The sequence below is a fragment of the Brachyistius frenatus genome, unplaced genomic scaffold, assembly GCF_029030835.1.
Source record: "Brachyistius frenatus isolate BFR_SWC_R1_liver_20210118 unplaced genomic scaffold, ASM2903083v1 Contig_72, whole genome shotgun sequence".
Classification (NCBI taxonomy): Eukaryota; Metazoa; Chordata; class Actinopteri; family Embiotocidae; genus Brachyistius; species Brachyistius frenatus.
Window position 1 is genome coordinate 1,886,509 of NW_027210671.1, and position 15,992 is coordinate 1,902,500.

The 15,992-nt window shown below is 44.2% G+C and overlaps 2 protein-coding genes across 4 annotated transcripts in view; one reads left to right on the top strand and one right to left on the bottom strand.

Annotated features, from left to right (window-relative positions):
* Positions 1-346: 346 nt before the first annotated feature.
* lipg (lipase, endothelial) lies at positions 347-10,454 on the bottom strand. 3 transcript variants are annotated; one of them, XM_069707883.1, is made up of 11 exons: positions 10,056-10,073; positions 5,969-6,020; positions 4,533-4,723; positions 4,105-4,284; positions 3,051-3,162; positions 2,741-2,959; positions 2,351-2,593; positions 2,043-2,163; positions 1,374-1,601; positions 1,175-1,279; positions 347-1,068 (listed from the first exon to the last, which is right to left on the bottom strand). In XM_069707883.1, the coding sequence occupies exons 3-11, from the start codon at positions 4,653-4,655 to the stop codon at positions 1,056-1,058; spliced, it is 1,344 nt and encodes a 447-aa protein (XP_069563984.1). In that variant the 5' UTR covers positions 4,656-4,723; positions 5,969-6,020; positions 10,056-10,073; the 3' UTR covers positions 347-1,055. The 3 variants fall into 3 exon arrangements, with proteins under 3 accessions (XP_069563984.1, XP_069563982.1, XP_069563983.1); XM_069707881.1 differs by lacking the exon at positions 5,969-6,020 and having other exon boundaries at positions 10,056-10,454; XM_069707882.1 differs by lacking the exon at positions 10,056-10,073 and having other exon boundaries at positions 5,969-6,276.
* Positions 9,369-15,992, top strand: part of LOC138626318 (E3 ubiquitin-protein ligase KCMF1-like) — a 10,853-nt gene continuing 4,229 nt past the window's right edge. The window contains exons 1-3 of the mRNA XM_069707887.1: positions 9,369-9,508; positions 11,835-12,002; positions 14,528-14,667. Coding sequence (XP_069563988.1) covers positions 9,493-9,508; positions 11,835-12,002; positions 14,528-14,667 — 324 coding nt within the window. The 5' untranslated portion in view covers positions 9,369-9,492. The remainder of the gene's footprint in view (positions 9,509-11,834; positions 12,003-14,527; positions 14,668-15,992) is intronic.

Consider the following 15,992-nt stretch of genomic DNA (forward strand, 5'->3'; position numbering starts at 1 on the left):
GAGTTTCTTAAAACACAAACCTCAAGAAGGGACTGTTCACATGCTGCCTAATATATCCCACCTCTTCACAGGTGCACTGCGATAAGATAATCAGTGTTAGCCACATCACCCGTGAGCGGTTTTAATGTTGTGGGTTACCAGTGTATACAGTGGCATTTCATTGTCACATAAATTGTTGATGAAAGTTGTACAGGGCTGAGGTTGTAAGAATGAAACATGTTTGGATTAGTGAAACATCAAAATCAAATTTAAATTTTCTCATCTTGAAAATCATCACTTGCATGTTGCAGATATCTTGAGGCACACTTCCATCCTGACGGTTAAAAAGGATTGACAAAGGCAACACTTTCTACAAATAACAGGTGAATTTATTTGTCAAAAAACGTATTTACATTATGTACACGCACCCCCAAAATAAGCCACATACAGCAACACTATGCACAAAACCTCAGAAAAAAACATATGCAGTGAGATCTGGTATCTCCTTCAGTTTTACAGTGTATCAGTAATCTCTCACAGCAGAAAGGCACATGTTTTGGTCACAACAGGCACAAACACGCACATTAACATGCACACAAATACTGCATCTGGAAAACAACTCATTCAACATGTGCTTCATTATGGGATGTGCTCTGATAAATAACGTTGGTCTGGCAGTGCTTCCGTTTTTTTCATAAATAAAAAATATATTTAAAAATGTACAGTACAGGGACTACTATTGCCGATGTGCATCCACTGGCACAGATCTGTATTCTACTTCACTAGTCAACACAAAAGGAACGTTCTGTAATTCCTCCGCAATCTCAGTGCATCTCAGGACTGCCACCGCTTCCAGCCTACACACCATTTTTAGAGTTGCGTTGCATTGCTGGACAGACCGCCATAGTCCTCATCTCCAGAAACTTTCCAGTCTTCGACCTGAAGCCCTTCACCATGTGCTGACAAATCCTCCTATGAAAAGTGCTCAGAGAGAGAGAGAGAAGGCCGTGCTTCTCTCAGATCCACGTTGGGTCCCCCATGGTGACGGGGCATTGGTTGTTGGAAGTGCTCAGTTGTTACATGGGCAGCCTGTTGATCAGAAACAGATTAAATCACACACCATACTACAGCTCTTTCTTAATTTACATTTGCTTGAAATCGTTTTTCCAATGCATAGTTTGAGCACGTTTCGTACCGTTTTCTTGGTTTCACTTCCCAGCCATCGCGACATTTTATGAAACTTATCGATTCCCCGGGTGAGATTTCCGTTTTTGAAGGGTCTTGGGCACAGAAAGTAAACCTGTAACAACAAAGCAACAGACCAGAGTGAGAATCCCAATTCTTCACTGCGGCAAACGTTTGGCCACCATACAGCGTTTCACCCCTCTGCTTACTTTTTCTGCGTTTCTCCAGCTTTCACACGAATCCGACGAACTTCCAGCACCGGCTTAGGAGGCCTGGTGTTCCAGGCCCAGAATGTCTTCTTGATGTTCTTCCACACAGAGTTCCAGGATTCAGAGTTTCCTTCCCAACTCAGACGGATCCTCAGCAGGTCACCGATATCCTCCTCAGTAAACACCAAGAAGGTGTTTGTCAGGTTCAGACCGACAGTCTCATCATGGCTGGAGAAAAGGGAAGAGACATGAAGGTGAATAAGAAAACTGAAGACAGAACTTCTAGCATGTGTGCGCTCAAGTCTGATATTTTATTTCTGCATTGTTTAAAACTAAACAGAGTGACTAAAGTAGACACCACATGCTGGACAATATGAGAAGCCTGTCAGATTGCTGACTCACTGCCATGCCATGCTTTTACATTTATGGAAACGGTTCCTCCTTCGGTCTGAGGTCGTTGCAAATCTATGTGACTGACACTTTGAGAAGGTCAGTGCAAATTAGACTCAAGTTCAAATTCCAAATTTATATTGCAGCAGGCAGGGCAGCTACGAGGCTGTGCATATCAGAGCACAGGAGCTTAGCCAAGCGGTGATTTTATACAAAGTCACGGTGAAGTGCTGAGAAAAGACTGGTTTTGCAAGGAAAGGATTTAGAGTTGGAACTTACACGTCTACAAATATATTTGCTGTGTCATTATGGCCGCCGTACAGCTTGACATGGAAGGTGGGGTCTGCATTGTCTGCCTGTTTTCTGTTGAACACGTGCATCTTCATCTGGTAGTGGTAACCTTAAAAAGAAAACAGGGTTTACGTTTTTTTTTCCCCACATTGGAGGACGGTACAAGTAGTACAGTTAGCAACCGTGGAATCATAAAACACTTTAGATATAGTGGTTAAAGATAAACTGGACTGCTTATCTTTTACCGTTTACCAGATGGCAGTGAATTTCCACATCATATTCTGATTGTCTCTCACCTCCGAAGGGTGTGTCAGCACGTGTCTTCAGGTACATTTTACTGTTGCGCCTCTTCCGCATCTTCCTGGTGTTGTAGCCAATGTTGTTGCAGCGGTTTTTGCGGCAGCTGAGGCAGATCCCCTTCTTGAAGCGATCTGGGCCAGTGCACTGGAAGGCAAAGCTCATATGGTCCTTGTTCATCAGGGAGTCCACAAACAAGTGCACGGCTCGCTCATGTTCACACTTCATCACCTCCATGAAATCTACAGAAATGGAGGACAGTAGGTTAAATGAGCAGCAGCTAAATGATAAAGTGTGAGATCAGGTGGAAATGGAGCATTTTCAACTAAAACAAATAAGTGCCGTTTCTAGAGATGTTCTCATTCTGGAAAGCTAAAACAAGCTCTTACTTCCTGCCACTGCCAGCACGTCACCGAGTGCACAGCCAGGCTGCACTTCTCCACCATTTGGGTAGATATCAATGTCCCCAATTGGCTGCTGGATTCCAATGCTCACACCCAAAGCCTCTCGAGTGTACGTGTGCAGAACATCCACAAAGTCAGCATCGTCTGGGGAGAGGCGCCTCTTTTCCTCTACACCCTCAAACATGGGTCCTGCTGGGTCTAGACCTGAGAAATATAGAAAGTGACAGGTCAGACAAATGGGGACGCACCCTCTTTTAGGGGTGTTGTTTGTGGATTTAGTCAGCACATGACTTACCAGTGATTCTGCCAATGGTCCCTCGTACATATGTTCCTGCGTAGCCGGCCACATGAGCACCCAAACTATAGCCAATCAGGTGTACATTCTCCAGAGGCAGCTGCTGCTCATCCTGTTTGAGAAAAAAAACATGCAACCCTCATATCAGCAGCTGCCACTATGAATACAAACCCACATGGACCCACAGTGGACAAATCCTGGATTTTAGCCATTGATGATGAGCTGTGCCTGCAGCTGAGCCAAGCTCAGCTAACCCGAACAGAATCTACTGACGGTCCCTTCCATGCAACAGCGCCTCCACCATCTGTCTCAGGCTGAATCCGTGAAATAGTCTTTGTCTGTGTTTACAACTACGTGGCAGAATGCCTGAATCCTTCATCGCACCGCTCCAATTTTGTGACAGTCGTGCTGAATGGGAATTGTGGTCTTTTTCTCAGATGTGCTAAATAGCCTGTGATCCTTATTAAGCTCTCTGATGAGCACTGATCTAAAAAGGTATTTAAAAGCAAAACATCAAGTACACAATGCTGCGAAGATAACAGCAGGAAGAAATGAACCTGCTGCCACGGGGATGGATCAGGAGCCCCAAATATAAACACATCAGGTGTTGTGACCAAATGCATATTTAACATACCATTTCACTTCTCACGCAGATCTACAGTTCTGTTGTGCTCACAAAAGTCTATTGTCTCTTAAATTAGACCGATGGAAAGACAGAAGGGGCAGGTTTTATGGATTTTATCTTCAGCTGCTCTTCCACCACTCCTTACCTGCAGATCACACTCCAACAATCATTCAGAAAATCCATCCATCCTACATACTACAGACACCTTCTTTATAAGCTACGTCAGCAGTGACTGACTCATGCACGGAGAAACTGTGGTGTTCAGTGGATTGTTAATGTTAACTGGTTGCAGATGACACTTTCTCCATTTTCTTTATAAATTGCTAACCCCGTGTGCATTGTGTGTTTAATCAGTTTCAGCAGGGAACTCCAACGTGATTCATGAGAGTAAACCAAGTTTGTGACGAGTGCAAATGAGTGTGTACACACCTGAAGCCAGTTGAGCATGCCAGCGATATCCAGGCCTACGCCGAGGGTGTGGTTGACTGCATCAGGGTACAGCTGCTGTGCCATCGGCATCCAATCAACAACCACCACATTGGCCTCGCTTTCACGCTCCATTACTGCGGAGACCAGCTTGTTCATCCAGCTTTCAAACATGCCACTCATCTGATAGAAAAGAAAAAAGAAGACTCATTTATTCACTCATTCAGGCAAACTACTTTAACTTGGTGACACTGCGCGTGCGTGCGTGCGTGCGTGCACACACACACACACACACACACACACACACACACACACACACACACACACACACACACACACACGATAAATTCCAACAATCAAAGCACTGGTCAGCAGGTGAGTGACCCAGATGCACAAGGAGCTACATAAGAAAAACAGCACGTCAGGTTTACCGTCCAGCCGTGGATGATGAAGATAGTCTTGGCTGTAGCGTTGAAGCCACAGTCCTGCAGACAATCCTTCTTCCCAGCCTGCAGGTAGCAGCCCTCCTGCTCCAGATCGAAACTCTTCCTCATGTTGTACTTGACGGTGCCATCCAGAGCCTTGCCGTCTGTTGACAACTCATCCAATCCACTATCGTCACCTGAGGGAAAATGAAATGGCACAATATATCAGAGAAAACCAATGGAAAGCTCATTAGCTTTATTGTCCATTATCCATAACTGTCAGAAAACGTGTGAACTCCTGAACATGTCACAACTCTTAACCAAACTCCTAGAACAAATGCCAACAAATACAGAGAGGTTTATTATATTCTCATCTCCTCTGGCAGTCTGATGATTACAATCACATTAAAAAGGAAAGACAAACACTGATCTGGCTTCACACACACAATCCAGCCATCATCACCCCATACTTGCAGTGGCTGATGCAGCCAATCAACCTGCTTCTGCCGCCAACATCTGCACCGACAATACCGGTTGGGTGCAAATTGGAGTGAAGACGCAGGCGCAGAGCCAAAATGTCAATGCCACCCTTCTTTCATTTCATCCTTTTTACGCAACTGCAGCCACAGCTCGTAATTATACAAGACTTTAACACACTGTTCTCAGATCTGACGCTAAAACAGTAGTTACGACATTTGACGGACGCAAGAAGTCAAGCAGAGGATGCCGACAAATTACAAGTAGAAATGAGCATACTGTATATGGAAATGTTTGGGAATAAAAAATCTATTTGAAAACGGAATGTTTCAAATAATTTTTTTGGTGACATATTTATTTGATTTGATTCTTGATGAAGAGGATAAATCAGTCTGGATTCATCTCAGCGCAGCAGCGTCAGGTCGATTTTTAATTCCCAACATGTTAAAGTTCGCCCAAATAGGCTTTACAATGTGCACAGAAATGAACTCAACACCCACTGGTGATGGGCCACACAGACCAAAATGACTGCTGGGTTGTAAAAACGGCTGCAGGGCGGCCCGTGGTAAAACGCGGATTCAGCAGAACATCTTTCCAAATAGTTCACAGACGTGGCGTTGTGTGTCATCCACTTGGAGCTTTTCTTAAAGACTCCCGCTGATCTCCCAAAAAGGACACGTCGCGGTCTTGTCTTTTAAATCCATCCCCGTTTTTCTGGTTCGCTCTGCCCGCCACACTTGTTCCAATTTGTAATATCCCCTAATAATCTAGAAATGCTAATTAATCAACGTGCAGAAATGTGAGGTTTACGCTCCTTCCTACTTTTTCCATTTATGAATTTTCACAAGCGCAAATTATGCCCTCTTGTAACCTACTTATGTGATGTTAGGTTTTAACGAATCCATTTGCGGCTGTAACACAAATTATACTAATGAATGAACAATGGACACAAAGCCATTTCTTACCTTTAAGAACAGCGTTTTCTCCAACTGCGGACGAGAAGAGCGCAGACGCACACTGTAGGAAAATCCACAGTAAAAGGGCTTTATGATTCATTTCTCGGTCACAGACGAGTGTGAAGGAATTAAAAGCTTCCTGAGAATATAAAAATGTCTTTTGTATTGCCGCTGGTAGCGCGTAGGTGAAGGAGTTTGAATCCAGTGGTGACAAAGAGCAACAGAGCCGGCGGTGCTTTAAGGTGCGCGGCTGTGAAAGTGCGGCTCCAGAAATATATAAACTTGCATCAAGAGTGTCATTAGAGTTTTAAATAGTTTCCCCTCTTCAGTCATCTGATCATCGGCTGATCTATGGTGGATCTTATTGGTCAAGCCCCCATTTGTTTACGTTGAAGGGCGTGGCAAATCTGAATGAACTCGTAGTAGGCATCTCACGTGTTTAACCCTTTTTTGGGGTGTGTACAACTGGTACAACTGACGCAAGCCGCCATTAGAAGCTCGGTATTGGTATGAAGGTCATGCTTTGTTGCCTAAACGGGTTTATATAATGTGCACAACTTGTCAATAAACAGTCCACGGCACCAAAGCACGCTTGAAAGGAGGAGGACGTTTTTAGAGACGCGTTTTCAAACCTTTACAGTAACAGAAACCCTCAAATTCAGTTTCCTTAGGAATTAGGAACCCAGGTTACAATCTCCCTCGGTGTGTTTCAAGGAATATTTAAAAGGCTGTGATCCGCGTTCATGTGGGGGGGGATGGCGAGGCACCCTCCCCCTGAAAGCATCGTCCCCTCTCTCAGCTTGGCGCGCAGCCAAACCATCAGCTTAGCTCAACGACCAGTTTCAATTGATGAGGCGAAGAATGGGCGCACTCACGCAAGGCTACAATAACACCACTGTGTTGTGTACATACATCAGTGCCCAACAGTATGGAAGTGTCACCTGCCACCCGGGCAGCCCCTGGTACCTGGCATCTTAACAGCTTTTTTTTTTTTTTTTAGATATATCTGCAAACAGAGTCATCCTGTAGTTTACAGTTTATGTGCACGGGGTCAACGTGTTTAACGACCCATAACGTGAGTTGCATCTGCTTTCACTCTCTACCATGTTTTGTTTTTTGTTTGTTTGTTTTTATAGTAGAAGATATTCCTCCTGATAGGAGAGGTTTTTTTTATTTTTAAAGTCCAACATTAAAACAAACAAAAAAAAATATCTCTGTTTCAAAGGGAGAGTGAGAGTGTGTGACATAGGAGTGTCCAAAATAACTTGTCCTATTTTTAGCGCCAATGTATTAATAGCCATATGCTTGGGAAAGTAACACAAGGTGCATGATACTGCATCTCTGGGCGGGCACTAGAGTTCCAATGATGACAGGACACAAGCCATGAAATCTATCCTGCTCCTTCAATAGAAATGACTGCTTCATGGACCGCGGTGGTCTCCGGAGGGCGGTGGCCATTGCTCACAAGTCTGACATGCTGGAAGATGTTAGAGGAGATGATGACATTGTAAACACACTCTGGCTTAGTACAAAATTGCTCATTGACACGGTTGAATGTGTAACAAGATGTAAAGAGTTGTGAAAGACGGAAGTCTGAGCAGCTCGTGCAAATTCTTTTCACAATAAATGAATTACTTCTGCCGGTGTTGCAGATACAGGAAACCTGAATGACATAATATATAAATGATTCATTTCAATACACACTTGTTCCAATTTACTTTCCACTTGGCTTACATGTTGTTAAACTGCTGGCAGATAAGTGACCACGAGACCACATTCAAAGGAAATTACTCAGGTATATGTGGGGGGAGGCTTTCCTTTGAAATATTATTCATAATTTGTGTTAACAAGACAAATGACAGTTTTCTCATCTGAAACTGAAACTGTAGTACCGTGTCATGGAAATGAAAGTTTACAGTTTGATGTTAATAAAAAATGTCCCCTCTGGGATTAATAAAGTATATACCTACCTACCTACCTACCGAATCACAAAGCAGAAATTATTGTCATCCGGTTTCGGGTAAATACGAAGACTACATTTGCCTTCAGAAGACTTGGATTCTATTTTGAGAGTACAAGATACAGCACCTTTAACCCGATAGACTTCTTACTTTATTACTTCTGTTCTCTATTCGAGGCTGAGAGTGACAATAGGCCTATAGTTCTTCAAGAAAGAAAAACAAATCCAAAGACTTCCCAGAATCAGTCTGATGTCAGACATTGGCAGATAAATTAGCCTCAAAGTTAAAGTAGCTTCCCATGCAGGGGTATTGTTATTCTTTCCATCCACACTCTCCAGCCAGCTGCAAGGTTTGAGTGCCAGTTTGATTCTCCACTGACCTGTCCTGGTTTTGCTCCACGAGGTCTGCCTGGCAAGACCCAACAATGGGGCACTGTGAAATACTAAAACAAAGTAGACGCAGGTAGGTGGCTCTGCGGGGAGAGCAGAACCCGTGTAATTTTAACATCTTTATCTAGTGTAGCTTTCACTCATTCCTGGAGTCTTTGTCAAGAACTTCACTTATGAGCCAAGAAGTCAGAAGAAAGTTTGCAGTGTCTGCAAACCACAGAGCTTCATTTGTGTTAGCAGGAGCGGTTTCCAAAAATAACTCACACAAAGCTTTTAAATGGCCCTTTCTTGATTTGGGTTTAATGCAAAATCTTCCACAATCCAGTTACTTTTAAAACCGTATGTGTACTTCAAATCTTCATGTTTCTCTCTGCTCTCTCTCCTTTTCAAAATGGCCATGATGGCTAAACTTGTTCCCATTACAAGTCATCAAGTCAGGGTAAAAACTTAGGAGACTGATGTCTTATTTGATCTATTTATTGGTCCATCGGTCGTTGGTAAGCAGCCTACTTCAGATCGAGTTTAGACAAGTGAACATGTGTATTGGAAGGGCTGCAAGTACGCTCTTTCTTTCTATTAAAATGCATCCTGATTTCTTTCTTTTTACGTTTGTTTAAATGAAGTATCGACATCAGAAAGCTCCATCGATGTAAGCATGTGTGCATTTGACAAGTTGATGGAAGTTAGCTGGAAGATTTCTTTTATTTGCTTAACAATGCACAAGTCACATCATTTCGCCTTAACTTTGATCAATTCTGTGCTTTTTTTTTAAAAATATATTTTTTTGTCTCATCTGTTAAATATGATTTCAATTGATTTTATTTCAGTCGAGACTTTCCTTTGAGTCTTGGGAGATTTTATACCGGTAAATAAAACCGCATTTATTTATTTATTTTTTGTTTGTTTCCTGTGTAGTTTTAGCAACAACACAAGGTAGCTCCAGAAACCTCAGCAAACCTTCGCGACCAAACCCGGGACGACAGCGCCACCGTGCGGACAGAGCGGCGGCGCGGCGGACGGTGACACAGCAGGAGGCGGAGGAGGGCAGCGAGCCAGACCGGATCCTTCATGAGGGAAGAGGCCAGGGACAGCCAGCCAGCCCCGGCTTCTCTTCACTCCTATTATTCTGTACTACAAGCCCGCGGAGCCCGAGCAAAGGGGGCCGCGTTATAGCGTCCGTAGGATGTCCCGTCATGAAGGTAAGAAGCAGCTCGACGCGGAGGACTTGAACGAAGTCCGGATTTGAGATTTAAAAAACGGTCTGACAGCGCACCGCTAGCTGACGCTGGCTAACGTTAGCGAGCAAGGTTGCAGAGGAACATTTTTTTTTTTTTTTTTTTTTTTGGGGGGGGGGGGGGGTGTTGTTGGGGGTTTGGGACGCGTTATCGACGGCCGCAAAAAAAAAAAAAAAAACCCGGGAGTATCCGGTTCCGACGGAGCTCGCGGATCATGTTCGTGTTTCGGAACATTTCCAACACTTCGCTGATCAAAACAACGTTGACGTACAAAGCGGAAGAAGCTACGTTCGCGTTAGCTCCGCGTGCTAAAAGCTATCCGGTGATGTCGGTTAACGTCGACCGGAGAGGAGGACCGAGGAGAGGGGGAGGGGGGGACATGAAGGAGGGCAGCGGGTCCCGGACGGGCCGGGTTGGGTTGGGGAGGGGTCGAAGCGGGTTCACGTCAGCCGGTTCGAGCCCCCACCCCACCCCGTCCTGCTGAGAGTTGTCCCGGAGGGTCCACACTCACCTCGTCCTTGTGGCCAACCTTGTTGGACTCGGGGAGTTTCCTCCTCCTCGGTCTTTTTAAACATCGTCACCACGTGTTTTGAACTCCCCGACATCGGGAGGAGTCCAGTCGACCTCGGCCGGCTCGGCTCGGCTCGGCTCGGCTCACAGTGAAGCCGACTGTCGGTGGTTCGTCCGCGACACGTTCAGCCTGCTGCGGAGGTTCGTCGGGCCCCGGGGCGGCCTTCACGTCCCATGCTCGTCGTGTTGTTGTTGTTGTTGACGACTACTTTTTTTTTTTTAATTTAATTTTTGCTGTGAAGTTATGTTCCTCTCTGATCCGTGTCCCCCGCTGCGCGGCAGGATCAGGTTTGCAAACCAGCGTTTTTTTTCCAGCTTCCCAACTGTGAACGATGAGGGAGTTAGAAAACAGTCTGGTGTCCCAACTCACTCCGGGACAGTCCCGAAGAGCCTCGGACCCCACGTGACACGCACGGTTCAACCTTTTTTTGTTGTTGTTGTTTTTGTTAAACTGATCTCTGGTCTACAAGGTCCGCTGGTCACACCTGAGTTAAAGGATAACACGTCGTCCGTGAGGAAACGTGTAATAAGTCCTCACTATGCGGGTTTTTACTACTTCAGTCATTTTGAAGATATTTCCTTTTTTAAAAACGCTTTTTTGGTTGTTTTTTTGTGGAAAATATCCTTTCAAACAAACAAATCATCCGTCCGTGCCCCTTTCACCACGGTGACGGATACTAACGTTTGACTGAACTGTCATAATACAAAAAGTACGGTGAAGTCCTTGAACACAGAGATATTCTGTATCGTCACGCTTCCCCGTTCAAAACGTCAGCGTTTAAACCCAGCGTGTCCTCACGCGTGACCACCGGCGACGAGCACGCTTTGTCACAAGTTCGGATGGACTTCCTCGCAAAGAAAGGACCGTCCCGTTGTCCTTCATTTTTTATAAAGCTGTACAGTTGAAGCATCCGAACTCCCTCGCATCTCTTCTCTCGTTTAAATTTAGCATCTCTTGTACACGATCCAGTCACTACTTCGCCGTGGATATCCCTGAAGTACACACCCAACTTGTTTCGGGTCCAAACGCGGCGAACGACAACTGCCCTCGAAGTCGAGTCTTACGTTCCTGTGTGGAGATTTGAAAGCTTTATTATTTATTTGAATCAACGTCTGTCGCAGCCTCAGTCCAAACTCAACTTCAGTGCACGGCTTTAGTATTTTACTGGACGGCGTTGTGTTTTTCAGGTGTTTGTGATGTTTTGTCAACGAGGTAAAACCTTTTGAAGGACTTTTTTTTCCTGCGGTGATCAGAGATGTTCCTGCTATAAAGAGAGAAATGCCAGGATTTGGTATCATTGATTAACTTTAGAAGGATATCCAGCCAGACTCCATATTATCTTTCTATTTGCCGACCTTGTGTTGCCATGCTGTTAAGGTTATACAGTATCATTATTAAATAAGTATGTTTTAAAGTGAAACTGTTTTGTATTCAATGAAAACATGAAGCTGATATTCATTGTTGTTGTTTTTTAATTCATTTAAGGTAAAAAAAATATATACTTCAGTTGATTTTGATAAAGAAATCCCAGTTACTTACTGTTGTGCTTAATAACAACAGAAAAGATGTAAAAACAAAATTGCTGACAGATGAAATAATCCTTCAAAAGTAAAGTTATGGACAACTTAAATCTTAAAATGATCAACAAACATACAGCTACACATTTTCTGACCTCTCTTTTCTCCTTTCCCTTGTCGCGTCTCCCTTTTCTTCCCTCAGGCGTGAGCTGCGATGCATGTTTAAAAGGCAACTTCAGAGGTCGACGATACAAATGTTTAATCTGCTACGATTACGATCTGTGCGCATCGTGCTACGAGAGCGGTGCAACCACAACCAGGCACACAACAGAGCATCCCATGCAGTGTATATTAACCCGAGTCGACTTTGGTAAGTACCGTTAACGTTCACACTGTGGCTAATTTTATGAGCTGGTTGTAGAAATACGGAAAGCGTGAATTTGAGCCAGATGAGCTGTCATTTATTGATTCGGTAGCATTTAATGTCAACAGACGGATGTTGATGGTCAACTTGAAAACCCCAGCAAGAAAATTCTGATGCATCTCTGCAGTTTAGGTCCTCGGATTAAACACACACACATGCACACACACTCTCACACACACATGCACACACACACTCACACACACTCTCTCTGAACTGCTTCCCACAGCGTCATCAGGAAAAAAAAAAAAAAAGAGAACGAAAAGCTTCAAATATAAATGAGGTGGAATTTTTTTTTTGACTTTTCCAACTTGGTACAGTGACATTTTCTTTCTTATACCATTTAAACGGGCACTGCACAGACACCTGTCACGAGTAATCAAGAACTAGAACGTCTCGGATTGTCACAGTTCGGTTAAAGCATTGTTGCCGGTGGTAACCTCTCCTCGGTGGCTTTAATGAGCGAGCGCAAGTGAAACGGTGAGGGCACGTTATCTTTTGCTGGCACGGGCTTTTGTTTTCAGATGGAACGGCCGTTCCCAAATGGCTCGGCAGTGACGGATTTGAGGAGGAGTTTTTTTTGGGGAGTGTGTTAATGGGCTTCTGGGTTTGATTTATATCTACAAAACTAGAACATTATGTAGTGGCAGCAGTGGAGAGTAGACCGTACTATTGTAAATTCACTAAGTAATCATAATTTGTTAATTTAGCATTAGAGTAGGTGTTCAATTACCTCTAATGTGGGGAAATTATAGTTTTGATTAAGTGGGCCGCTACTCTTGCTTTTGGAACGACTGCTTCGACTATTATTTAATGTTCTGGTGCTATGAAATATGCTGGCATTCACCCTTTCACACACCGAAAGTGCTCTTTTACAATCTAGAGAGAAAAAATACAAACAGCAACTGTTGCTGAAAACACAGCAGAAGGTGCGAGCTCAGAAAGGGCTCTTCATTTTGTTGTGCTGTGGTAGATGTCACCGTGTACAAACGTACCTCAGTGCGGTGGAACTGACTGACGGATTGATTATTATTGTTGTGATGGCGAAATATGAGAAAAGCTGCTAGTAGAGCCGTGTATTGAACTTTTTTCTAAAATAGTCTGTTGTATTGCAAGCTGCTTTCTGTAAACCACCTCTCACCACTGTCTTCATATTAATAATGAACGTGAGTAACGTGTAAGGGCTCACTTGTAACAACAAAACCTCCGAGATGTATTGCCGGAGATCCAATCAGCAGCTTCATGGATGCGGTTTTGCATCTTTCAGCTCATTGTTTTGGTTTTATAACGCACCGTCCTCGACCTCGTTTCCAGCAGTTGAACTTGCAACATCTTTCCTGCCCAACAACATCACAAGTCAGACAAAGGTAACAACTGGCCGGCGAGCAGTGGAGCATTTATCAGCCGAAGCACCAGATGTGTTCCACACGTGTTGGCGGAGACCAAAACCGCACAAGCGGGAATTTGAAAATAGGACTTTAAATAATGCTTCAATTTATCGGGTGGACACAAATATGCAACCGTTCACTGACACATTTGCTGGAACATTTTGTCAGATGATGACATGTAAAGTGTCATGTTAAAAGGTTGTTTTTCCGACAACAAGAAAATCCCTTCTTGAAGTTTTAATGACAGCTGTCACTTATTAAATGGGTTGTGTTGGCCTACTTTCACATGATCATGTTTTTCTCATATTAGCTTCTCTTCTTTGACTTTCTGTGAACTAAAGAATAAAGTTTAAAATCCTTCTCTATATATTCAAGGTCTTTAATGACTAAGCTCCATCATCGTGCCCTTTCATCCCAACAGTACACGTTGCTCTCGGGACTACTTGTGGTTCCCAGAACTTCCAAAAGTAGAATGGGTGTTTGAGCCGTCAGCTATCAGTTCAGGAGGCAGATATCGTCTCTATTTTTAAGATCAGGCTTATAACTTCCCCAATAGATAAGTCCTATAGTTAGGTTTGGTGTCTTTTAGTAATGCTTTTATAAGCCGAGGTTGCCTGGACAACCTCCCGTGATGCGTGAAGACGCCATTCCCTCATTTGCTTTCCATACATTTGCATTTGTAGGCCACCTCATTTTTATTTATTTATTCATTTCTGGGGGTGGGGTGGGGGGGGTTTAATGTGGTCGTTTCATTTTCTCGTCGTCTTTATAACTGTAAGGTGTACATTGCACTATAAATATAACTCCATTGAATTACAGGTGGTTCCGTGCGAGTAGATTTAATTACGTTTCCTGTAAAGCAGGAAGGCTAGAAACGCTGTGGTTAAGTTGGAGGTCACTGACCATGTGGACTTCTACGTGACTTCCCGTGTGGCTACGTGGGGTAAAATAAGCCTTTGGAAGCTTTTAACTTCCTTCGGCTGTCCCACGCAAAACTCGATTCCCGCTTAGGAGGACCTCCACCTCGCAGTGAAAACACAGCAGAGCATTGACACTGAATGATGTCCGATCCCTCTTCCCTCCCAGACCTGTACTATGGCGGAGAAGCCTTCTCGGTGGAGCAGCCCCAGGCCTTCACATGTCCCTACTGCGGCAGGATGGGCTACACGGAGATCTCCCTGCAGGAGCACGTGGCTGCAGAGCACACGGAGACCTCCACAGAAGTGGTAAGTCGGTGCTGAAGGTCCACGCGCGGCCGCCCGCGAAACCTCGGCGAGATGTTGGTGCCGGTCTCAGCGGCTGGAAACATTCACGTCCGCACGCCTGAGAATTTGATCTCAATGGAGTAAGACGAATCGGTGCCTGAGAAGGTCCGTAACATCACGGGATGTAGTACACTTGCAGCTTATTCATTGTCCCGAGTTCACATAATCACAGTGGAAGCCCGGTTCCGATGTCGGCTCCTGTCTCTGCAAGAAAGACTAAACTACGAGTGACGTCAGGTAGACTGCTCAGCTCTATTTATAGACTAGAAAACACCGGTCTGAGCCGCCGAGAAACACTTTAAAGAACCTGAACCCAGCGGACGCTGACGATTCCTTGCATGTCAGTCATTTGAGATTTTTCTTGTTATTCTGATAAGCTTCCGGACAACCATTGTTTTCCATTCACTTTAGAAGCTCGCTTAAATAAACTTGCAGGGTGTTAAATCGGGCTCGAAGGAGGCCGAAACTAGACTTTTACATATCGACTATCAACGATTGAAGAGGCGAAGGGAGATTTATTTTTTTTATTATTTTTTCCCCTGTTGATTTTAGTGATTGGTGACTTTTAATCAGCAGGTGAGCTGCTCCTTATGTTTGCCATCCTCTTCCCCGACCAGCAGGCTGAATTTCCGTGCTCCCAATATTCTGCCGCTTCCGTACGTTTCTAGCCGGCGTGTGTTTCCTGCCAGGCCCAGTCAAATTTAAGGTTATCTTTTTAAATATGGCGTTGGGTTATTTTTTTTTTTTCTTATTTTTGCCTCAACACATACACAGGAAAATGTGTCTTTTGTGTGTGCAGTCAGAGACGGGAGTGATGGACACAGTGAGAGGCTGAGAAGGAGAGCGCGAGAGGAGGTCGGATCGTGGAGACCCGTCAGCTGTCCAAAAGTCCAAACGATTATAATTCGAGGGAAATGTAGTCACAGCAGCATAGACGCACAACAGAGGTGCACGCAATATGAAAAGAATTTACAAATATGTACGCATAAAATAAGATGGATAAAAATAATTATTTTAGAAAAAAGAGCAAAAGAATATATGCACACGCACACACAGACTATATACACACAAAAAACAAACAAATAAAATAAGATTAAATAAATACAGCTTGGGACGAATGGAAAAGTGTCAGGTCCTACGAAATGAAATGACATGAAAAGTCATGATCGTGGGGGCGGGGGGGGGGGGCCTTGGGGGTGGGGGTTGACACCAAATCATTATCCTTTTAAATAAAAAAAGAGGGATGTTTTGCAAATACTGTACTTGGCCTGCGTGTTCAAAGTCAA